General features: G+C 48.7%; 1 protein-coding gene across 3 annotated transcripts in view; it reads right to left on the bottom strand.

The window, feature by feature from the left end:
- Nucleotides 1-25,075, bottom strand: part of LAMA5 (laminin subunit alpha 5) — a 96,998-nt gene that overhangs the window by 45,127 nt on the left and 26,796 nt on the right. For all 3 annotated transcript variants that reach the window (XM_030007591.2, XM_030007593.2, XM_030007592.2), the window contains exons 3-7: nucleotides 10,939-11,056; nucleotides 6,892-7,010; nucleotides 6,351-6,521; nucleotides 5,775-5,872; nucleotides 690-805 (exon numbers count right to left, since the gene is read on the bottom strand). In XM_030007591.2, the coding sequence (XP_029863451.1) occupies nucleotides 690-805; nucleotides 5,775-5,872; nucleotides 6,351-6,521; nucleotides 6,892-7,010; nucleotides 10,939-11,056 (622 nt within the window). The remainder of the gene's footprint in view (nucleotides 1-689; nucleotides 806-5,774; nucleotides 5,873-6,350; nucleotides 6,522-6,891; nucleotides 7,011-10,938; nucleotides 11,057-25,075) is intronic.

Here is a 25,075-nt window from a genome sequence, read left to right as displayed (position 1 = left end):
AGAAAAATGCAGTAGACACAAAATCAGAAGTAAAATATGTGCAGGCATGTATAGACGAGAAAGAGAAATTACCCAACTTTGGGGCCTCAAGTAGTCTGGTTTAGAGGGCAACATTCTTGCCTCTTTTATCCCACCCGGGATAGAGGTGAGCTGTAAAGTTCAGCACTCGGTGAGGGTGCTCTTTACAAACCCACAGGATTAAGATCCAAGTGTCCTTTGCTGCCCTGCGTTTATAAGAGATCGTGTGACGTAGCTACACTCCATGCTCTGCATTCCCAGTGCAGCATAAATTCCACTGTCGGCATTTACCAAAGGTTTCTCTAGACAAATAAAGATGTCCTGTATGTAAACACATCCAAATGTAATTTATCTTGGAGACAGAATTGAGCAACGAGACTTGCCTGCATGAACCCTTGGACACAGAGAAGGAACTGGAACATAAGCAGAATCAGAGTCCTGTACAGACCTAGTGGGCCTCCCTGTGTGAGCCTCCACCGAACGCAATTAACCACTGTGCAAACTGTCCTCTCTGTGGTGCCAGTGATCTTCACCTCACCCAGTGCCACACACCATAAACCCCACCATTTCAGCGAATGGCTTCTCTGCACACCAAGGGGCTGGTGAAGCGTGGTCAATCTATGCTTTGCAAAACAGCTGGAAAAGGAACGAAAAACTCAACTCTAACTTACGCTGGCACTCGTTTGCGCTGTCGGCAGTGGCGGGCTTCCACGGGAACTGGTTGAATCCGGGGCAGCAGCGATCGCAGGACCCGCCGCAGGTGTTGTGCTGGCAGTCGCACTGCAGCCTGCAAGGGAGAGGAATGAGGTACAGCCAAGCCTGTGGTGAGGACAGGGATGTACAGGATGGGGAGCCACAGCATAACCCTGCTGTGCATAACTATCACTAGCCAGATACACAAATGAGTGATATTTGTTAATCCAAATATTCTGGAGAAGAGGCTTCTAAGGCTTTTTTTTTTTAACTTTTGAAATGCTGGGGGGTTTTTTGAGCCAAACACCAAACATTGCTTTTCCAGTACCATTCTCTCCCTTCCTTCTCCTCCACCATCGCTCCTCATTTCTTCACAGGGAGACAAGGCTTAGAGAAAAATCAGTGTGCCACTGCCTACCCAGCTCTACAGCCAATAAAATGTGAAATGGTTGGAGATGGCAGTAGTAGAAACCTGTGCTGAAGCAAATTATTTCAGAGGGAGTAGCGTGGTGCAGGGACACGAAGACGTCCTCACCACTGTGCAGGAGCAGTGTGAAAGGAATAAACTCTCCAGAGCTGGAGAGCGATGGGGCCACATGGGTCCCATCTGTTCCTCCAGGTATACCTGTGCTTGCAGAGAGGAAGGCCATGAAATTTGAATTAAGTCTTTTAGCAGTTGCTCGCCCCACGCTCCCTGTGAAATGCACCTCCTGCTTTTCTCAGCCGGCACAGGCAGGGCTGTGCTGGGTAAACAGGCGGCTCCGGAGGCGCCAGGCAAGAAATCTCGACGGTCGACTGATGGATCTTGTCCCTGCTCGACCACAACGGTGATTCATTAACATCAGTGACATCACCTCCAAAACTTCCACTTAACAGAAGGCGATTCCCATCCAACACAAACGCTTTCTGTTGTATTAGACTTATGGATAATACAGCATGTTCCAGCTTTTATCTGTGCAATTACTCATTTCCCCTCAGGGCTGGTCTGCCACTCCCATCTCTCCCTCCTCCAATGCTTTTCCATTCAAAAGCAGTGTTTAAAAATAAATGTAATTTTTTAAAACATTAGAAACAAATGGAGCAGTCATTCTGGGTGAAATGCAGGAATGCAGACACACTCTTCCATGGCTGCAATGAGCTGAGTGTCATGGTTTCCACCTACACGTATTTTTAAGATGTGGGACCTGCAAGTGTATGTACAGTGAATAGCCAGGCAGAGGCATGGGACAAATAAACTCATTTTAATGAAATATGGGATGATCTGAACGTTTGGGGGAATGCGGGCAGGATCCACACTCAGCATGTTTGCTTCAGCCAGAGGGGTTGAGAGGCAGGAGGTCCCAGCCCTGCTGGCGGTCCTCCTCTTGCAAACGCCATGAAACGCTTGGCTGCAGTCAGCTCTTTGAGCACTCATGATGCCCCATCCCTACCCACATTCACAGGCTGGTTTGTGGCTGGCAGAATCCAGGCACGAAACCGAGTCCCTGAGAGGTTGGCTGGAGCCTAAGCAGCAGAAATGAGCCCTGAAACATTCACCAGCAACTTTGTTCTCCCTGTGTTTTGCAGACCGAGACTCAAGGAGAGGCAAACCTTGGCTGTGCCTCTGTAACGACACCAGCCGCAGACCTCTCACCTGGCTGACTACTACTCAGCACTTACAAGGAAACAAAATTTTATGGTTTTTTTCCACAGCAGCACTGGAGATCAAGATTAACGTCCATATACATATGTGTGGAGAAAGATGGTCACTGAGTCAAGGAACTTATAAACCTGCTGAGCAGTGTTAATCTCCCTGGCTGGAGGACATGGTTCCAGCCACACACCCTGGCTCTTTAACATCCGAGATGTTTGAAAAGCACTGGTTCAGTTCCCAGAATGCAAAAAGATGGCACTCAATTAGTAAAGATGCATGTTTCAGATGGAGAAGGAGCTATTTATTTAGTCTCTGCTGTCCAGTTAGCAACGACCTCTCAGAGAGCTCATCTATCATGGCAGCTTTACCGCACCTTGTGCCAAGTCCATGCTGCTAATGAATTATGGACAAATGTGCATAAGCTACAATATTTACATGTTTCATTGATTGAATATATACAAGGAAGAAGAGGGAGCGGTCGTGTTCACATAGCACATATTTCCTGGTCGTCCTGTCGTAAAAAATAAAACCAGTCTCCCCACTGGAATTAATGCCTAGTAACAGAGACTATAAACAGTTTCCAGCGAGCAGCTGTGTCAGTGCTGTGAGTGCCACACAAGTGCTACAGCATCTGGATTTGACTGGGACATCGAGTAGCACAATCAAGAAAAAAAGCCCCTTCCTCTAACTGCTTCTGACTGTACTGAGGGAAAACCACCCACAAAAGGGACTCACAGAGGGCACAAAGCTACCAGCACACATGGTGCTTTCCCTTCCAAAATGGGAAGGAGCAAGCTAGCATTCAGGATCCAGCAGTGGGAAAGCATTCTTGATCTCCTCCTGCAGATCTGCTTCTGACCAGCCAGGCTGCTGTTGTCTTGCTGATTATCTTCAGCATCAGGCACAGAAGCAGCAGCTGGACTCTCCAGTTGTCTCCTCTCTTGCTTGTAGCATCCGTGATGGGGCAGGGAACCCACGGAAACAGTTGCTGTTATCAGACAGATGCAGAGCACTTGCAGGGTTCTCCTGAGCTCACATCAACAGCAGCCGCGTGTTAACACACGATTCCTGTCTGGGCTCTCCATCTGCAATGTGCCAGGTCCCCGCTGATGCTTATCTCACTGCTCATGGGGTTTGCCAGCAGAAAGGTTTGTGCCTGACCCTGGTGGTGTTCACCTTTAACCAGGAGAACATTCCTTCCCTCTGCTTAACTCAGCCCATCCAATATTGGGGCAGAGAGACAGTTGTGAAAAGTGCGAAGACCCTTGAGGAGGTTGTATCTGCCCCCACGCTGTGGGCCCTTGCACATACACACTCACACGGGGACCAGACGTGCTGCCAACTTAACACAGCTGGATGTGCAGCCTCTGTAACTTGGCACTTCAGAGAAACTTTCCAAAGCTGGATAAACATTATCATTTATGGCCAGGAAGTCAGCTCACGAACATGCTCCATCACGTCCTAAAGTCTTTGCCAAGATTTCTAGCTCACCTCAGCTCTATCAAAGTGCTCATCCTGCCTTTCTGGGCAACAGGCACAAGAAACACAGGCATGTGCAGAAGAGAGAAGTTAAAACGAGAAGCAGAGACCTCCCAGACAGGCTGAGACATAACTGGGATTTTCAACAGGGCCCAGCCAATTCACATTCCTTGCCTCCCTCTGTTTGCACTTCCTTGCCCTGTTGCTGTCACACAACAGCGTCTGAAGAGACAGGACATGTGCAGAGGGACAACACTGCACCTCCTACTCAGACGGGTTGCACAGATTTCTGAAGAAATGACATGTTTATGACAGCTGGGGCCCGTGACACGAAGTGACAGTGTGTCTGAGCCCCAGCTGCCTCTGCGATGCCTCTTGTCACGCAGCGTTATGGCAGGTATCACCATGCTGGCTCTGTGCTACGTCAGGGCAGGAGGGCTGGGATGACTGCCCAGCAGTGCCCGCTTCAGCGGGAAGGCTGGACACAGCTGCTGCTGGAGCCTTGGAGAATGGCAGCGTTTCACCAATTACTCATTTTCTCAGCTGAAAGTATTGTATTTCTGCTGACTTCTCCGTGCTCCTGCGCTTGTTAACAGGCTACAGCAATGCCATGAGAAGTTATTCTGTTCACCCAGCATCTTTGTCCTGATGTATCCCAAGAGGCTTTACAGATGTTATGTGCTGACTGTACAAAGCACCCAAGTAGGAAATGTTTTGTCCTCCAGGCAAGCGCGATCTGCTCTGGGTGAAATGCAACAGCTGCTTACGAACATGTGCTGCAACATTACAGCAGAGCTTGGGGCCAAGAACAAAAATGCCAAATGCATCCAAATGAGAGTGGAGGAGGGGAATTCTGGGAGGCAGTGACAGTGATCAGCAGAAGTGGCATTGAACAAGGGTTCCCAACACATCTCTCCTCCCTTAGTTTTCCCTCCCCTCCTGAAGAGCCCCGAGCCATCGATACACCCGAGAATTGTCATGGTGTTTCTATGTTAAAGAATCACTTTACACCATGAAGCCCTTTTGCCCCAGTACACAGGTGTGCTGTGCATCCAGCAAAGTCTAAAACAAAACCAAGGAACTGTACATTCAAATATTTATGAACTTCCCTTTGTCAGAGAGTTTGGCACACTAAGGCAGACTTGCTTACCAATACATCTTTGTTTTAATACTTAGCAGCTTTAACCTTGGCTGGGAGTCACTGGAATTTTATTTTAGAAGATCCAAAAGCTCTACATGATCCTGATGAGAAAGAAACATAAGCTTCCCTCGTCCAGCTGAATCTACCATCCCTTTCATAAAGGCAACATTCAGGCTGCAAACAGATGGCTAAGAAGCAACACTTTCATGGTTTGAAGCAGCTCTTTGGCATTTTAAGTTGCCAAGGCGGATGGGAAAAGTCCCATGAGCCAAAATGTAACTGCTTTGCATGCTCTTGTACTTCGGCAAAGAGCAGTTGTTTAGCTACATACATAACCAATTTATGGTTCTAATGAGTAGAAGTGGGCAGTAGAGTCTCTGGTTTCTTGGAAGACCATCTATTTATTAGAGCATTGCCCCAGTTCTTAAGAAGCCACATGGGAAGCAAGAGACTTCTCTGAACAAGTTCAGAAACCAGCCCTCAGCTTTGATGAGAAACCTCCATGTTCAACAACAGTATTGGCTTTGTGCACCCTTCAATTCCAGCACTCTGTTCCCATGGGGATGGCAAAGTTGTGGGCAGGGAAACCAGACCAGGGAGCTGATCTGGCTGAAAAATAGCCTGACAAAATGTTTAATTTTTGCTACTTTGGCTGGACCAGTTTCTGATTCATTCTCAGGGCAGAGCCACAAACAACAGTGTTGGCACAATTACGAGCTCAGGACAGGACACAACTCACACCGGTGTCTTTCATTCTTAGCACAACAATTCAAACACTTTTACACAGAACTGAGACTTTGAGAAATGTACCTGTAAGGGTCATTAGGGTCTTTGGCATCACAGACGTCTGCATGGCCATGGCAGACACAGCGCCCTCCAATGCTGATATCTTTGATGCTGTAGTAATACTAGAGAGCACAAGAAAAGTCGGCCATTAATATCTTTATGAATAAGCATCATAACTGCCCTACTCAGGATTCAGCAGGGCTTTACCCAGTAAAACGATGTGTTGGGATATTTCCCTTACAGTGACAAGCTGGACCTTGTAGGCTGCAATATCTGCCTATGCTAAGACCCACCACCACTAACAGAGTCCATTAGCTACAAGCTGGGTCTTCCAGCACAGCCAGAAAGCCACATGTGACACCAAGAAGTGTTTCCCAGTTTCACATTGTTGGTGCTAAGCACAGTTCTTCCCAAGCAGCTTCCAGCTCCAGCCACAGCAGCAGTGGCATCCGCTGCAGATGCCTTCAGCTTGGGGAGCACAAGCACAGAGAGACAAAATCCCCAAGGGCAACATCCAGGGATGTCTTCTCCCCAGAGGTGGCACGCACAGCCCTCAAACACTTCCACCTCATTAGCAAGAGGTATCAAGGCCTGCCTTACCCTCCTTGTCACTGTAGGGTCCCTTAAAGCTTTGCCCATCAGGTGCCCGAGCAGAGTGTTTGTCTGCAGGAAGCGCAGTCTGATGTTGGTGGCTTTTGTGAAATTCCGCAGGAGAGGAGAGTAGGAGAAGTTCATGGCTCCTGGGCGTCCATTTACCAGAGAGACAACAATCTGTGAATGCAAGGAGGGAAAAGGCCAGGTTGGATGGGACTTTGAGCAACCTGGTCTAGTGGAAGGTGCCCCTGCCCATGGCAGGGGGGTTGGAACTAGATGATCTTTAAGGTCCCTTCCAACCCAAACCATTCTATGAAAACAAATCTGCATAATCCTGTGAGGTGGGAGGAGATTAATCTCTCCCTCAGCCAAACCCAATCTTTACCTCCCTTCAAGACAATAGAATCAGTTCCCTATCAGTCTCATTTGGTTTAACTGAGTAGTTTAAGTGGCATCCAAAAGTCAAGAGGGAACCAATTAATAAGAGTACCTACAGTCACTGAGAAATCCTGGAAACTCCAGGGGATGAAAACGTGTAACTGCTCACCTCCCCATTTTCTAAAGGCACGATCCGGGAGTATTCAGTAGTGCAGATGGCATGGTCATCCTTGGTGATACGATCCACAGTTTGCAGTCCAAACTTTTCAATGCAGTCCCTCTTGGAAGCTGTTCATCAACCAGAGATGAGAGCAGTAAAAGAAAAGGAACAATTCAGAGCCCTGTATTGATTTTCCCACACTGACCAACAGGAGAGAAGGGTGTATACTCTTTGTTAAGCATTTACTACATACAGATTGCTTTGTATCATTAACTCTGTCATTGCTAACATACATGTACTCCACTAAGGGAGGGAGTCGCTATGAGAGCAATAGGCATGGTCAGAAAATCCCCCAAATTACCTCATTGACGTAAATGAAGAAAGTGAGAATGGCCACTGTACCTACTGCAACCACCTGCAGAGAAACCCACTCCTTAATTTTGGCATTAAGCTCACAGTTTAACCAGCTTGAGATCTAACCCTGGTCTGAACTTGTTGCCTTGCTGGCACTGGATTTGCTACACTGCTTCTGCTGAACTGACAAAGGGCTGTTTGCTGCTAGAGCTCTGCTCCTGATGTAGGAGCTTGTACAATCATGTTCACATGGCTCCTTAACTTCTTGGGTAAGTCCTGAAGAGTGAGCCAGCACAGATCCACACAACAGGAGCAACCACAAACCACAGCCACCACTGCAACACCTCCCACCAGGCAGGATGGACACGCAGGCGTGGGGTGGGGACCTGCAGTGTTTGGGAGAGGCAGAGCAAATGCATGCAGGATGTCTCCTTCTCCCACCTTACTCTGAACTCTGCAATTGCCCTTAAACCAACACCGCAAAACAAATGCCAAAGCCGCCCAGAACCACCCCTTGGGGACAGCAATCGAGGGCTCCTGCCACTAAGTGGCAATGCAAGGCTGGCTAAAGCCAGGGGACAGGCACCACCATGCAGTCACACTGCTGGCCCTGCAACCTGCTGTGGGGACACTGCATACCAAAAATCTCCTTGCAGCTGTAGGAATGTCCTGGCTTCCCTGTGAGTCCAGCACCCTCATCCCCAGGACATCCAGCGTCCCTGTGCTGGCAGAGCCAACCAAACCACAGTGAACGTGCTGGGGCAGTTCAAAGACCTGACAGTGCAGAGTGGTGAGCACCCACGTCTACCCATGCAAAAACTTACACAGTGCCACTCTCAGGCCACTCTCTGGGGCTGTTCCCCTGGGGAATAGCCTGGGACAAAGGCTGCTGCTCTTTCCCACTCCCGTTTCACCTGTGCCAAGAGCTCTCAAGCAGCGCGTGCCAAAGCACGCATCGCTGCAGCGCTCCTGAGGGTGTTTCCACAGGGAGAAGAAGGTAGAAAAGGCAGCCGGCACAACCTGCTGCTCTGCCAGCGCTGCTCAGCTCACACAGGGAGCTGATGGGGAAACGTTAACCTAATTCATGGGAATAATCCTCCAAAATCTGTTGCAATGTGCCTCCAGAAGGCACGCCCCTCACTCCACGTGCTGCACTAGTAGGCTAAGCCAGGCAGGAGGAACAGGAAGGGGGGAGCACAGAGAGCTTCTGCCTCCCCTGCCTTCACCTCTGGCTTGCACCCACCCACACCTTGTCTCCAGCAACGTGGCCTCACTCCACAAAACACTGTTTTGGCACCAGCAGGAGCTCAGTCGCATCCACAGGAAGATGGTGTGGAAACATTTAACATCACATCTCTGGCCGTCAAGCTTTGCTTCACCAGATGCTTTTTTAAAGGCAATTTATTCTGAAGCCTCAGACAAGGAGCCTGTCACCATTGGCTTAGGATGATTGATTTCCAGAGCACTGCCACGGCTAGGCATGGAGACAGGATGCTCAGCAAGAGCAGCTCCTCAGGAAAACCAAAGAACTCCTCCAGTTATTGCAAATCTACACGACTGTGTGAGCCAGAAGCTGGGCACTCCGAGATAAAACTGAGTAACCCATCAGCCTTAAACCCCAGCAACGCTTTAAGGAAACAGCTGACTGCGGAAGCCTGCCCTCAGCGGAGAAAAGGACAGAACCTCGCTCTGCCCTATGGCTGCCTTCCCCTCCACGGTGGCACTGCCCAGCAAGGCAAGACGAAACGGGCTAATCCTGCACCTTGATCCTGCACAAGACAATGAGCTGGGGCAGGCAAGGGTCGGTAGGCCTGGATGGACAGCTGGGACCGGGCATCTTTCATGTCTTATCCCCATTTGAAACGCTGTGTGGGGAACCCTTCGTGTAGATAAACACCACCATAAATCTCTCCTCAGCGGTCCTGCTTCTCCTTTGGTGGCTGAGGAAAGCACAGTGCCTCCCCACCACGATGCACGGAGGATTCGCATTGCTACGGTCCCTTCGGCCCTCCTCCCCGAGAGAGCCCATCAGCTGCACTGACAGATGCTTTCCACGACAGTCATTTCTTCCCTCCTCCCACAGAGCTAAGCCCTGAGCTGCACTTCAGCAGCCTGGCTGGGGGGCACAGGGCAGCCTGGGGAACCGAATACCTCCCATGATGAGCAGGGCTCGAGGGGCAGCGCTGAGCCGGCGGGGACAGTGTCACCCATGGCAAGGCTCGCTGGTGTCTCTGGAGAACGCTTACATTTCTGCTGCCTGCTTTTAACTCTGTTACTGAACTGACCAGTGTTTTTATTAGACCACCTACAGAATTCCCCATGCCAAAAATAAACCTCCGCAAAGGACTTCTTGTACTAGCAAATCTGGCAGGTTTTGGAGCCGCCACCTCTCTATTTCCATGGGAATTTTCCACTGGGCTGTGTCACTGCATGGCACTTCCCAAGGGGGGTGGTAACAGGGCCTGATGTTGCGGGAGGGAAGCGGACTCCAGACGTTATAGCGTTGCCACTACATGCAGGAACAGCAAGCAGGGCAAGAGCTCCCAACTCAGCCCCAGACCATGCAATAACGTGACTGTAACAGGCCCCAAGAGAGGCTTCAGAGCTGGAAGGGAAATTCTCAGAGAAGATCGAAAAAGGCAAAGCAGGCAATTTGACAGCAGTAATTCCCCACTAGCACACAGCAGAGGGGAAAACATCCGCACTGGAGAGGAGCTACCATGCTAAGGCAACGCAGCAGGTAAAATGTCTGCAGCTCTTTCCTGCACGAGGAAAGGCCAGCAAATCTAAAGCATAGGCTGACAGGTAAGCCAGAAATATGAGCCTTTAGGGGCAGCCCAGGGCAAGGCCTCTGAGTGCTCCAAGGTCCTTCCTTGCCAGGTTTTAAGCTCTGGCTGTAGATCTTAACTCACATCTTCTCCCAATTACTGCTGCTGCTTCTGGGAGGGGCTGGTGGTTAACAAGTTCCTCTGCATCCGGCTACCCCCTAGACCCTTTGGGAGAAGAGTTTTGTAGAACCAGCTGTTTCTAAAGGGATCAGGTTTTAATCAGAGAACAGGGAAGTCAAACGCACAAACTGGATCTCGGATGCCAGCCTTTCCAGCCGGCTGTCTCTGGCCCCACCTTGCACAGTGGCAGGACAGCGGCTCCCTGCCCTGCACAGGCTGTATCCAATCTCCGGTACTGTAAGTGCAAAGGGACCGTTTTCTACCTCCAGACTTTTCTGTTACAGCAGCAACTTGGAAGCGAGCCACTGGTTTGCTTCTGGAGGAGCTGAAATACACCAGTCTGGATACAGTATGGGGCAGACAGACAGACGGAGGAGGGCAGGGAGGAGATGAGAAGAAATTTCATGTTCCAGACCTAGATCAGCAATGCTCAACTACTGACACTGGTGCCAACTTTAGCATCCATATAGATTTGAGTGGGCACCAATAATATTTTAAAAAATACACTTAGTCGCAGAGAGCAAAGAATTTATCCTGCCCTGAGGAGCACCACAACTTCACCCAGCTGTTCTGATCTAACCTTCAACTCTTGCAGCCTTATTGGGCAGAAGAAACAGAGGACACGTACCGCATCGCAGCAATGACACAGAAACAACTCCAAACCCAGCCTCGTACTTGCAGGAAGAGCCATCTTCACTGTGGCCTCGCTACCTGGCACTAAGCTGCAGCTCTCTTGTAACGCTGGCATACTTACAGGCAAAATACTGCCAGGGCTCGTAGGTAAGGCCAAAGTCAGTAGATCGCTCCAGCACCCAGAGGTCAGGACGAGGGGAATTGGCAAATTTGATCAGGACATACGCTACATGGAAGAGCTGAAAGAAAGGAACACAGAGTTAGTTGGCTGCTTGAGGCATCATAAAACCAAGGAGAGCTTAGTGGTATCCAAGCTGAATAAACGAGTTTGCACTTTGCAGATCTTGCTGCTCACAAGCAGCCTGTGGAACAAAATCCTCTGTATCTAAAAGGATCGTGATATGACACAGCCGCTGGAGAGAGCCAGATTAGGGAGCTCAGCTCCCACCAGTCTGAATGCAAACAAAACACAGACTTTGTGACTACAGGCCATACTCAGGAGGTTGTGCTGGGCAACACCTTAGACTTAGCCTTGACCCGAGCAGGCAGCACTAGAAACCAGCTATGAAGCTGTTCTGGGAGACTTGGCTTTTGGGTTGTTCTTAGGGCAACAGGTGACACTCTGGACTGCCAGCCTGGGAACATCCGACTGCACCTTGCACACAATATCACAAAATCCTTCTTTTTTTGTTTGTTTTTGAGGCTCTCTACATGGCAGCCCTACTTCACCCACACAACCTGTGTTTTGAAGTCAGTTGCAGAAAAGCCCCAGCACAGCTCCTCTTCCCCAGGTGCCACGGGCAGGGGAGAGCAGGAGACCCACTTGGCTTTAGCACAGCTCCAACACTGGGCTGCTCCCATTTGTCTGGACACTGATGTGTGCACACACACACCTGCCAAGAATAAAATAAACGTACTCTTTAAAGAGCTAAAATGTCAGTGCTAGAGAGAAACAAAAGCCCAGCAGAATTTCCCTTCCCCGGCTGGCACGGGCTCGCTCCAAGAATCCCCACTCCATCATCCTGTCACAAAGTGATATTTAAAGGCAAATAAAGTTCTCTTATCAGAGAAAATTCCTAACGTCAAAAACAACCCAAAAGGGAGTCGAGTGCTTGAAAAGCAGAGATTTATAGCTCAGGAGTCCCTCCTCATACAAGCTGGTGCTGTATGAGCATACATCCCCCAAAGACTAACAGGTATCCCAGAGGGACGCTTCTACAAGGGGAGGAAAAGGACAGCTCTGTGCCCTTCTCAGCCCACCCACCCCAGCCATAACCAGCTGCAAGAGGGCCAGAACAGCAGCCTGCAGTTCAGCCCTGCCCTGGCCACACACATCGCTGAACCAGAGGATGAGTATTAATAATAACATGCCTCCAAAATAACCCTGATAATCCATAGAAAGGGAAAAAGAGACAAGGAAGAGGCATTTAAATCTACCAAGTAATCCGTAAAGCACGTGTCTTGTTATGGTCATTCAGACGAGGAGGGCTGAGCACTGTTGTGTGGGTATGGAGCAAGAGGATGGGTGCAGCCCTGCGGATTGGCACCAGCTCAGTCTCCTCCTGAGCAGGACACACAGACAAGAACTTCCTCAGGCTCCTGCTGGACGCTCCTCTGGCTCCGGGGCATCCTCTCCTCCACTTATCCAGGATTGCTGTGGTTCCCACCACAGGCTGGTGGCACCTGAACTTACACCTGGGTGTAGGCTAAGGGGGCTTGAGTGAGATGCTCGGGGAAGGATTGAACTAGATCCAGCTGGGAAATTTGCACGATCCTAAAGCACAGCAGGTCAGAGACCGTTCTCCAGCTGTGAATGGGCAGGAGGGTGGGATTTGTCACCACTCTCAGGGTTTGCACTGGTAAGGACTGGTGCTGTCCGGAATAAAGAAATCAAAGTGGTCATCCAACACAGTTCCCTGCTGCCAAAAGACTTGCAAGCCCAATCAGGGGAGAAACAGACCTCCTTTTCAAGTTGCTAAAAACTGAGGAAAAAGAGACCCAAATGCTGCCTTAATTCCCCTCTGCAACCTACGTGTTGTCAGGGTACACGAGACTAAGCTTTTTTGGAGGAGCAGCATTTTCTGTCCGCTTACCCTCTCAGCAGAGCTGTTATTTGTTAGTGAAGCTCAAGAGGCTTCAGCTCAGGCAGCTGCTTTCTCTGCAGGACCAGTTCTCACAGCTTAACATCTGCCTCTTGGCATGGGAACAGGGCTGAGTACCAGCCAGTGAAGTTACACCTTCCCTCCACTGTAAATCCTCCTCTGGCTTTATTCTACAGGGAATAAAGTAATGCTCCTGCTGGAATCTGGTATAGCTGGACAAAATTCACTGTGGGTCCAGCGTACCTGCATGCGTTCTGGTCTCAGGCACTAAGAAAGCCTCTGCTCTGAATGAACAACCACCACAAACATAAAGTTAGAAATGCGAGGCATATCCCTATCTTCTGCATTTATCTTTTTGCAAAGCCAGCTACAAGTTTATAGTCAGTAAATCCCCTGGAGTTTCTGGGGGGTCTTCCTCACTGTCCAGTTTCATGCTGGAAAGAAATGTTCCTAAGTAAATGTCCTCAAGTCTGAACTTGCAGGCTTCTAGCTCTCAGAAGTCCCCTGCCTCTGAAGAGCATAGGTTATGCTCCAGCCAAATTGGTGCACGGTGAGAGTCAGTTTTTGCAGAAACACTGAAACTTGACACAAAACCAAGCCTAGGGCTCAGTGCTTTACAAAGTGAAAACAAGAGCCAAAAAACCAATTAGTGCTGCTGGTTGTAAGCCCTGGCGTAAGTGCTCCTAGGACAGGGGAGTGGCAGGGTCAGGCAGCGCACAGGCTCATGACCCATACGAGCCCTCTCTAGCTGAAAGAAGATGACGTTTCAGTACATTTTAAGCTGGTTTCGGTACATTTTAAGTCATGGGAGATGTAGGTTTGTGCATGTACATGCATGTACGCACATTGGGCACTGGGGAAAACCGTCCATGCTTGCTGGGAGCTCTCTGAAAGGCCAGCCCCAACCCCACTGGCAGGGTTAAATATCCAAGACCAGGGTTAGAGCGCTAACTTTTTATCTTTTATTGCTTCTTTTCACAGGAAAGAACAAGAACCACCTCTGGGTTCTTGCTTGATAGTGCTGGATCAGCTGCAGTGTCTCAGCTGAAGCCCAGTTCAGATATTCCTATCCTGCTCCCACTCCCAAAGCCAAACATGATTCCTCTGCTCCGTGCCCAAACCTATCGTTAGCACTACTGCACTGTTGAACCGCTGCTGAATTTTATTCTGGTCACGACCACAATTTTGGGATACGAAGAAGCCAGCCAACACTGCACACCCACTCCCCTCCAGCACGTAAGGGTTAGGGTCATTCCTACAAGGAGCACAGAAAATATTCATGAGTCTGTAACCACAGTGAACCCAATCCTGGAACAGCACCTGCATCCTGGTATTCAGAGGGATTTTTGTCAAATCTGGTGAGTCCCCTGTCCCTCCATCCAACATCCTTCTCTTGCAGAATATCACAGCCTGCCGGAAAAAATAAAGGCAGATTGCCTGCCTCAAGTACATATGCTGAGAAAACTCAGAGAGATACAAAGATGGAGCAGTAGCTCTAAAAATAGAGCTGGCAGAAAAGCCAGACTTTTCATTCCATGTTTAGTTCCAGTGCAGTTCTGCCCAACCAATATTGCAAGAGAAAGGGTCGGGTTTTTTCCAAAGCCTTTATTTAGCTCCTATTATCAGTCAGATGAATAAAAACCTCTATGCTCCCAGGCTCTTAAGCAATTTTTTTCCTTTCTCCATGAAGGAGGTGAAGCACCAGATTTGATGCACACACTTGTCTCAAGACAAGAAGATCCCTTGCTCTCGCCACCTCTGAATGCACGCCAGGTACAACTCAACCTTTGACCACCGCCTGGGATTTCATGAAACGAGTTTTCAGCCAGGAAATTCTGACAGGAGTATTTTAATTAGCAACCAACTTTCTTTGAAAATAGTAACATCCCTACACCTAGCTGATGTTGCTGTTAGTGGTTTGGAAGCACGTTTCCTTAGTAACAATCACTTGTGACTGCCCCAGTGCCTGGAAAGATGGAGCAAGCCCCAGAGGCAGGAGAGGAAGATGGAGATGAGGGCATTTCCTCCATCTCCCACCCGCTCCATCCCTTTGCACGTTTGGATAGTGGGCAGCTTTACTCAGCACCAAAATCCCATGAAAATATAATTCTGATTACTGCCCAGTGTGACAGTGCAAAGATTTGAAGAGTAAATCAGGATCCAGAGAGGCAGGAGAAATTCAGCTGCTTTTCACGCTCTCTGTCCATCTATCCTCCTGCATAAGCAGCACATGATGGCAAACTTGCTCATTTCTCCTCTATTCCCTCTCTCAAGACACCGATTTCAGTTTTCCAGCTCTGGGAGGCACGTGTGGAAACAAGACAGCAAGCTGGACCCAGCCACGTCCTGTGTTTCTTTGGTGAGGGATTTCTGGTGAAGTCTCACTGATATTCTTCCAAGGTGCCACAAAGCCATACAGTTACATTTAAGAAGCAAAATAAATCTTCAGATTGTTGTAATATTGGCAACTACATTTTGACAAACAGCGAGAGAGGCCCTTTTTTCGTCCTCTGACAAAAAGGTACAAGCAAGGTATGTTGGCCAGCAGCTATGCATAGCTCTACTCCCAGCACCGGAGTGCGCAGGAGTAGTTTATATAGTCAACCACTCTCCAATTTTCTGTAGGACAGATTTATTACCTTTGGTGTTGACTTATTAAAATAGCACCATGTAAAAACAAAGCAGTTCATCTCTTCCTAACTGCTGCTAAATATCCCCGTGTGTGGATAGCATTACCAGCACTGTCGTATTCTTGCTTGGGATTTCCTGGAAGGATCAGATGGACCAGGCGAGCAGGTGCGGCTCAACGGCACAGCACATGGGCAATAAATCCCGCTCTTTAGGGGCACATGAGGCCTCCTGGATACGTGCAGCATGGCCGGGAGCAGTGGCCAGCCCAAAGGGCTTCAGCACACACAGAGCGGGCACCTGCAGCCTTTCGGGGCATACTGCACCCCAGTCTGGGTCACTGTGCAGCAGCTCCAGACAGCCGTAAAACCTAGACCGAAGCAGGGAAAGCAGAAAAAAAACCCAGACGAACCATTTCAGAATCACTGCAGAAAGTGCTTTTTTGTTGGTTTGGGGTTTTTTATTTCTTTTTTTTTTTCCCCAGAGCTTTCAAAAGTGACCAATGCTTTTGCTTCCTCCCAAGCCCATCCATCCCCCAGGCACTGCCTTGGCCCCAACACTGCGGCCACAAACCCACCTGGAAGACGCGGCAGAGGTCAGAGCCTGGATGGAGTTATCAGTCCACAGTGGCAAGGAAAAGCAGCTCCCTGGGAGCACAGGTCACCTCTGTCTGCAGCCCAGACACCAGTGTTCAGACAAGCGGCTGCCCAGCTACCGTGGGCACAGCGAACCCTCATCAGGCTTGGAAACACTCAGCAGCGCTGGCACCGCATCTGCTCTTCCCAGCAGTGGCAGAAGCTAAAGCTAATAAGCGATCAAGCTTCTTCGTGCACCTTTTATCCCCACAAATAAGTATGTGGAAGGTGAAAAAGCCATGGAAAGCCAGAGAGCTTCTGACTTGCTTTGAATTTCTCTAGGTCAGTGATCTGCCCCTTTTGTATCTTTTGCCTGTAATCATTTATTCTCATTGAAGCAATGGATTTACTCATTAACAGTCTGACCATCCCCCCTGCTGAGCTTCTGCTGTCCTACAGCAGATTTCTTTCTTCCTAGCCCATACATCAGAATCCTTTATTAAAATCTCTCACATTTAGCTGCTGGTAAGTATGTGCCTACCCTTTATTTCCAATCACAAAAGAACTATTTCAGCCCTTCCAGGCAGCAAAAAAAGGTGCTTCCCTCCAAGCACACATGGCTTTTTATCCAGTCACTTTTTATAAAATACTCAAGTCCCTGAGAACAAACAACCCCCCCCCCCCCAAAAAAAAAGCACAAAAGTCAGTGTTTGAAAGATGGGCATGTACCAAAACACACTTTGCCCCCATTTCCCACTTTTGCCCACAGCACCTCCTGCCTTATTCTCATATGTCTGTGTGTCAAGTCCTCGCTCCTAAAAATGACGTTTTTCCAAATTATTCATGCGGGGTTCCAGGGCTCTGAATGAGAAGGTCCCCTATGCTTGTATGCCAAGATTTTGATAGCCAAGTTTTAGAAACAACAACCCATCCCCTTTCACCATCTGCAGAGTCTGTTGCAACTCATCACACCCATGCTCAGAAACCCTTCAGGGTGCCCTGCGCCTCTCAGAGAGAAACCAGAGCTGCCTGCCCTAGTAGGTAGGTTAGTCTTATCTTCCTCCAGAAAGTGTGGGACAAGGCAGAGACTTGGGGACAGCAGTATCCAGGCTGCCCTGAGCCTGCAGCTGCTCCGGGAGGTGACAGCCAGCCCCTGCCTGGCCCAGGACAGGCACCAGAGAGCCAGAGCCCTGCGCAGACCCAAGCCCAAGGGGAGAGGACAGAGCTGCAAAGCTGTAGCTATTCAAAGATCTCTGCAGGGCTGGGGAGAGAGGTGAGCACTGAGACTTGACAGGAAAGGGACTGAGTTTTGCACCAATCCATTTTCAAATTTTTCTCTCAAAACTCAAGAGTTTTATTGAGAGAGATCAAAGAAAACACTCTCATGGAAACCACAGATTCGGAACTACCAGCCAGCAAGAAACCTGCTTAGTGTCATAACTAACGGCAACCCAACATTTTACAATGTCATTTTCTAAACAGCCCTGTTCCCTTTCTAAGAGGCTTGGCCTAGGTGAACAGCTGATAGAGCATTTTCCACAAAGGCTTTTTTCTTTAAACACCACTTCTGAGTAGGATTTGTCTCATTCACTAATTTCACACACAGCACTGCTTTATCTTCACAGCATCCTCCTGCGCGAGTTGTCCCTCCCCAGCCAGTGCCATACACGCCTCCTGCCAAAAATCCTTGGGGGACCAAATCTGTGGCACTTGCTGCAAGGCAGGACAGAGCGGTGCCATCACTTGTGGCTCAACGAGCCTGCACAGTGATGAACTGAAGATTTGGATAGCCAAGTTTTAGAAATGACCACCAACAGGGCGGCAGCAAGAGCCTGATACTCAGCAGGTTCAGCCAGCTGACACCAAGGAGAGAGGCACGGAGCAGTATGGGCAGGACGCGGGGTTTGGGAAGCATCCCGTTAAATCCATGCCTGCCTGGAGCTGCAAACAGCAAGTGCCACACAGCTACATGTGCAGCATTCAGGGGATGTTGATGCACCAACCTGTACACGCTCAAACATGAGGTTGTGCTTAAACCCCAGCTTCTGAATTCAGCATCAGCCCTTTCTGTGTTTGCCCAACAGCCTCCCAAGTGTCACTTACTGGAGCCAGACATGTCCAAGGTGGGTGCAAGTAACCGGAGGCGTCACAGCAGAGCAAAATGCAGTCAAGACAGAAGGGGATGGCTGGAATTCCTCGGGGTGAGGCTTCAGTCACTTACAGATAAGGACTTCGCCCACACTAGGCTTTCACTGTGCATTAGGAGATACCCTGCACTTGGCTGAGACGGCCTTTGCACTTTCTAGGTTGCTGGGAGAAGTGTAAAGTAACCCCTTAGAGACAAGACTTAAATATTTGTCTTTTAGCCCAAACTTGAACTAGCACACCCTCAGGGAAGGGCTAAGTAGACTCTCCTGCCACCACAATGCGGACAGCCTTGGGCACCCCATAAAGGGGGACAAATGCTGGCCCACAAGGCCAGCCCAGCCCAGGAACAGGCTGAGGCCACAAAACATGGAGAGGAGTGGGTACCCCAACCACAAGGACTACAACCCTCCCCAGTTGCTTTAATCCTTTTGCAAACACCCGTGGAAGCCCAGCACAGTGGTGGCTGTAAAGATGCCCTTACAGCTTCCTAAAGCTTCAGAGAGAAGACACAGTAACTATATTCAGGATTTCAGATTCTCAGATTATTTACCTTGAGGTGTCAATTGTCTTTGACTGTTAAATGCTTCTAGGAGGCTTCTGGGAATGTCTTTTGGGAGTCAGGTGTTCTGGGAAAATATCTGCAACATAATCAGTTGCTGGCAGGAGTAGTGGCAGTTCATACCAGGATCTTCCTCCCAGTGAAATACAGTATTACTTGAAAAGAGGGGTAAGAAAAAAGTGGCTCAAAGAAGAAAAATGGAAAATGAACATCAGTCTCTGGGCTCACGGAGGCACAAGGTGCACTAACAGGTAGGCATCAATGGCCCCCACTGTGAAGTAACTTGTGCTTGTGCCGTGCTGTCTGACATGCAGAAGTAAAGAAGCCAAACCGCCTGCAAGCAGCTTCATGTAGATAAGTCAGCAATGAGCAGATGCCCCAGAAACGCTTGGTATTGTAGAGGAATTTAACTGACATCACTCAAATCCAGACAGCTAAATAAATCCAGCCACCTACATGATGATGGCTTCGAGCAGAAAAAAATACCACATTGTTCTCTAGGCCGATTTTCAAAGGCCCTTGGTCCATTGCCTTAATTCTCCTCCCTTGAACTAACAGGAGTTTGTGGCTAATTTTAGCAAAATAAAAAACTATACCAGCAAAAACTCTAGTAATCCCAAGACATACAGAAAAATGTGCTTTTCTATAAATGGAAAAATCAGGGAGTTCCTGCTTGCTAATACTAACTGGTGTGCTTGCATCCTAAATCTGAAATTGCTAAGAAAAAGCACGACTTGAGGGATGTAATCTGGCAGCAGTTATTTGAGACAGCAAGAAGCAGCAGTCTCTTCAGGGAGCTGTCAGTTCACATGTAGGGAGAGTATATTTTTTTTTGTAATTAATGGGAAAGAACTGACTCAGTTTTTAATGTCAACTAGACTTCAAGAGGCTAATGGGGAAAAAAAAAAAAAAAATCTCCTTGGAGTGCCCTGCCCTCCCATGGCAAATTTTAGACAACAAGCAAATCTCACCTGGGAGGACATGGCTGGTCCCCATGCCCAGATGAAGGGCTCAGTGCCTCACAGTGAGCTCCAGCATGACACTGCTCTGCAAATAAACCTTTTAAGTCCACTTCACTCTGCATCCATCTGGGTCATTCCCCAATGCTCCTGTTCACATGGACAACCTCCCTCAAGAGCAGCTCACCCCAATGCTGCCTTTGCTCAGAGACAATCTTACACTGGTATTTCAAGAACATCAACTGGTTGTGAAGGAAGACTTGTAAAAACAGACAATACACACGTACAAAGGAGAGGATGGCATGGTACGATGCCACAACCTCTCCCCACGTGGCTAAAAAAAACCATCTATCCATTACTTCTTGCTGTGCAGAGGAGAGAAGGCCCAACTTCAGAGAAAAACCTGTCCCTCTCTTCTTCCCCAGTGACTGACCATCTCTGCGCAGCAAGCACTAGCACGGCTGGGAGGAGAGCCCATCCCAGGCCCTATGTACTGCCAAACTGTCCCATCAGCTGTAGATACAGTCTGCAAGGCCTCTCCCTGGGCATCCACTCCTGGGACACAGACAGAATGGGCTTGAAGTCAAGAGTTGTAATACTTTTAGTAACGATGGCCCTGCCTGGTACCTCCTGTTCTTCAACATGCAGTCTACCAGGGTAGAAACTATGGCCTTGAGCACAAGGAAAAGAAAGAATCCCATTAAAAGACCACGTTCATCCCTCTACCAGCCAAGGACAACGTCACCATGAGAGGATTTCACCAAGAGTTTGCCAGTCAGAGCTCAGCACTGCTCCTCATCTTTCTCATTTCCTCCGAGTATAATTTAACAGCTCTCAGTTAATTTGGTTAACTGTTCACCCAGCTGCAAGCATGCTGAGGTACAGAGAATAAAGTGTCCACAGTCACAGACTGTTTGCTTTTAAAACATATAGAAGGAATCCGTGACTTTGGCAGCAATCGCGACAAAAGCAAGTCATTAAAACATGGCACATTCCAGACCCAGATGTATGGGCACAGCTGTCAAAGTGCAGGTCCGCGGTCCAGCACAGCTCAAAGCCTCTGGTGTACTTGGGTCCTGCAGGCTCTGCCCATGCTGCAGCCTGTTCTCTGTGAACCTTCCTGGGAAGAGGCTGGCGAGAGCAGAGGGGTTCTTCTGCACAGCTCCTCTGATTCCCACTCTTGCAAGCCACTCAGGCAGGCACAATACAGCTCGCAAGATGCAAAGTGCTTGTGTCCTTATAAATAAAAGTCTAGGCGAAGCCTCAATGGATTTGCGAGCGGAGCTGCCTCCCCCAAGCCGAAGCTCCCACACAACCAAGGAGGAATTTCAGCATGCACTGGGCCAAAATTCCTCAACTTCCTCCAAACAGCAAACAGCTCCTCACTGAGAAATCTGGTCTGACCTTTCATACCACTTCATTTCTTCTGTTCCACAATTAAAAAGCAGCAGCAGCACTGCACGGCCATCAATTTTTGCACAATTTCTCTATGGAAACAGTGTGGGCCACTGAAGATCAGCTTGGGAGTGCTGAAATAAATCACTGCGTGGCACAGTATGTGGCACCTACATTGTACTGCTGACGTCTAAGCTCAGTGAACACCGTTTGTGGTTAAATTACACCCCAATAAAAACAGGGTGCCTACCAATGCAGAACCCCTGAAGGCATTTCAAGCCAAGCTAAGAAATTGGCACAGTCAGAAAGGAGAGTCCGTTTGGTTTGCAGTTTGGGTCCAAACTGAGCAGGAAGGTAGATAGCCCAGGCTCTGTCTTAAGCTCCTGTGAGATGTAATGCTCAGCAATTTTTAAAACCATCCTTCAAGAAAAGATTTTTGTTTGAAAGTGTCTTAAACCCTGTGGAGCTAGCATGACCCTGCAACCAGTTCCTGTGGCTCGTTGTATCTCCCCGTCATCACTCTGCCTTCAACACCTCCCAAACTTAGGCAGTTAGAGAAAAAAACCTGCAATGCAGACAGGCAGGAGACCTCTCTCCATTGGGTGAACAAATCCCTAATGATACAACACTGACTTCCCAACAAGCTGGGGTGGGAGGCTGGAAAATCAAGACAAAATGCACAGTGATGAATTTCTCCTCTTTGTAGAGGTGTCAGACATCACCAGATGGATTCGTGGAACAAGAATGCAGGGGAGGAAAAGCTGAGGAGGGTACATGAGAGACCTTGTGATTTAGGCCAGGCATAAGAGCAAAATCCTTTAAACGGACTAAGATAAAAAACCATAAAAATTCAGTGAAGTAATATACATGATATCATACAGCTCTGAACATAATGAACTTGTATCTAACAGGTAGGTAGCCCAAGTTATACTAGAAGCTGTTTCAGGTAAATCACAAGCCAAGCTGGCTGTGCAGAGCAGTTGTTGAGAAAAGTAAGCATCCTGACTAGCAAGAAGTTTAGATTTCCTTTAACTTTCCAGTCTGCCAGGTCACCCGTATTCTCTGAAGTGCATTATCTCTGCTTGCAGGGTTTACTGCAGCCTTTTATTGTCATCTTATCTCCAGCCTCTTCCTGTCCCAGTTTCAAAAAGAACATTTAGCATCACAGAACAACAGGGGGAAAAGTATAAATATCAAGCATATATATACACCAGTCCAAACCTTTGGCAACCTGGCTATCCAGCACACTTGCAGAGGCAGGATGGGGTTTTGCATGCAGAGATAAGGAGAAACAATCTCCCCCAGCTGAGGAGGACAGGATAACTATGAAATTCCCACAGTGCCTCAAGCGCAGCTTGGTAAAGCGCAGGTCAAACCAGACAGACCTATCTGCAGCCGATCGCTAATGTGAAGCTAGGCAGCATCTGTGGGGTTCATGGGAGGAAGGGAAAAGGCAAACATCTCAGCTACGATGTGTGCCAGGAGCGTAAAACATGGTCTACTCTTGGGTACGATGGACTAATTAAGCAGCCTATCTGCAACCCGTGTTGCAACGCTTTTAGGACAACAACCACGTAGCAGTTGATTCCTGCAGTTGTATTTGTGAGAGCGCACTGAAAAGCATCTCCAAGGACCTAGAGAAAACAACATTCTCTGTCTGGCTGAGGAGACCATGTCCCAGAGAAGACCTTGTCTATGGACAACATGCATTTATGACTACTGGGAGAAATCTCCATGCCTGTCAGACCAGCAAGACGGATCCCAGTGGCAGGCAGCCCTCTCCCTCAATAGCCCAGCAGGATGCACACACCTGCAGGGGCACAGACCCGCAGCAGCAGTTGGGCACCGACAAGATGCCTCGAAAGGCACCTAAGCTGCCCCACTCAGCAATGTGCAGGACAAGCCCTGCAGCTCTACTCCTCTGCCAGTTTTTTTTTTTTTTTTAAAAAAATGAAAAAAAAACCAAACCAAAAAGCCCCAAACTCCCTGGTCACAGCACCTCCCACACAGGCCAGGGCTCATGAGTCACAGCCACAACCAGAGCCCAGCCTGCCGCTATGGGATTTTTGCGCAAGCCCGTATCTGTCCAGGAAGAGCGCGGTTATGACACCAGAGGCTCCATTCGAGACAAACGTAATCTCCCGAGATAAGGCTTGTCTGTGGTGAAAGGAAATTGGCTGCTTTGTTTCAAACCAGACCTCCGTTGTAAGTACCTTTTTGCATACGCTCGCATCTCCTCCGCTAAGCTGCGCAGCCCAGTGGGTCAGCACTAGGGCTCGTGCAACAGCAGAGCCCAAGAATAAATCACTGCAGCGGGCTCCCTGCCAGCACAGCCGGCAGCAGCAGGGCTGCGGTCTTCTGTGAAACAGCCCTCCCTGGGACTGACTTAATTGGACCCTTTAGACTTGCTTCACATTTCCAAAATAGGCCACTGTCCCCCATCACTATTTGCTCATTGCAGAAGCAAACTCAGGAGCCCTATCCATCAAAGCCTGATGCTAACAAAGACCAGTAACCAATTAGCAATCCTCCAACTGCCTCATCAGGGGTTTCTGAAACCTAGATGTGCTACAGGGTGTTCACCTACTCTGGCTACACTGCAACTTTCTTGCAAAGCGGCTTTGAGGTCATCCAGGCTATTCAAGTTTTGTGTTATTTTTAGGGCTCCAAATTATGTAGGGATATCCGGGAAGACTTCACAGATCTAGTCCAATTCCCACAGAGCACAAGACCAAATCGCTCACAAACTCATTTTATACTCAAGGGTTTTTTCTTAATGTTTGGCTTATGCCCTCCTGCTTTCATTGGTATTTTAATTCTTTTAAAAAAGTTCTTATTAAACATTATTTAAAAAGGAAAAATATGCTGCAGTCTTTGTGGGCAAAACAGATATTTTAAAGCATTTCCCACATTGGGAATGAAGGTCTAGAATGTCCGAAAAGTCCACTCACATCCTGCCTTTCATGTTAGCTTTGGGCTGCTACCATAGAAAACAGCGGAGAAACAAAAATGATGGAGACATCTTTAAAGGTACATAGGCAGGAGAGAGCAGAATGGCTACAAGTTAGCCTTTGCAGAGATGGCAGTTACAACACAAACATTTAGTAACCTACCCCACTCCGCAGGCAGCATTCACATCCATTCCCACGTGGGTATCTGTGCCTCCTTACGTCCCCAAACAACACATGGGCTGCATGAGAGCCGTCCATCCCAGCTGCAGAACAGGGACCACATCAGAGACCTGGGAGAAACCTCAGCTCTGTGGCTCAACCACCTTCCTGCCTGCTGGGCTACTCCTTCCTTCCCTGTCTGAGAAATACTTCAGTTCCATTTTCCAGCTCTGCTCTTTCTCTTTCAATCATCTCATCTCCCAGTTGGGGCTCCTGCTGGCTCATACTCCTTTGAATTTCAATTAGGCCATAGCAAAATTTTCATATTTTCCTCTCACACCACAAATTATCATCTACAGCATCAGCCACTGCTGTTCTGCCCCAAGGGCTTATTCATGGATGCACCCCGATTACACCACCACTTTCATGAGCTGATTTAGATCGTGGATTGCTGTTAAGCATCAGCGACAGCCCTCTCTCTCCATCTCTGTCTTTCCGAGAGGATCCCCTCGGATCTAGACGCTGCCATTGCAGTCCCTGGCATCATCACCTCAGCGGGAGCCCCAGCTGGGTGCAGCTACTACAGACAGCAACTCTTACAGATGCCTGAATTTCTCTCCTCTAACTCCACGCACCTTCTCGACCAAAGAGGGAAACTATGTGCCAAACTTCAGCAACTCAATTACCTAAGATTAGCCAGAGTAAGTGCAAGGTGGTGCCCTGCAACCCTCCTATTTGTGGAAGTGCCCTGGCCATGCTGGCCTGGCCAAGATCACTAGAAG

This window comes from Aquila chrysaetos, chromosome 3, assembly GCF_900496995.4.
Source record: "Aquila chrysaetos chrysaetos chromosome 3, bAquChr1.4, whole genome shotgun sequence".
In the NCBI taxonomy this organism is placed as follows: domain Eukaryota; kingdom Metazoa; phylum Chordata; class Aves; order Accipitriformes; family Accipitridae; genus Aquila; species Aquila chrysaetos.
This window is presented reverse-complemented; position numbering and strand designations above follow the sequence as displayed.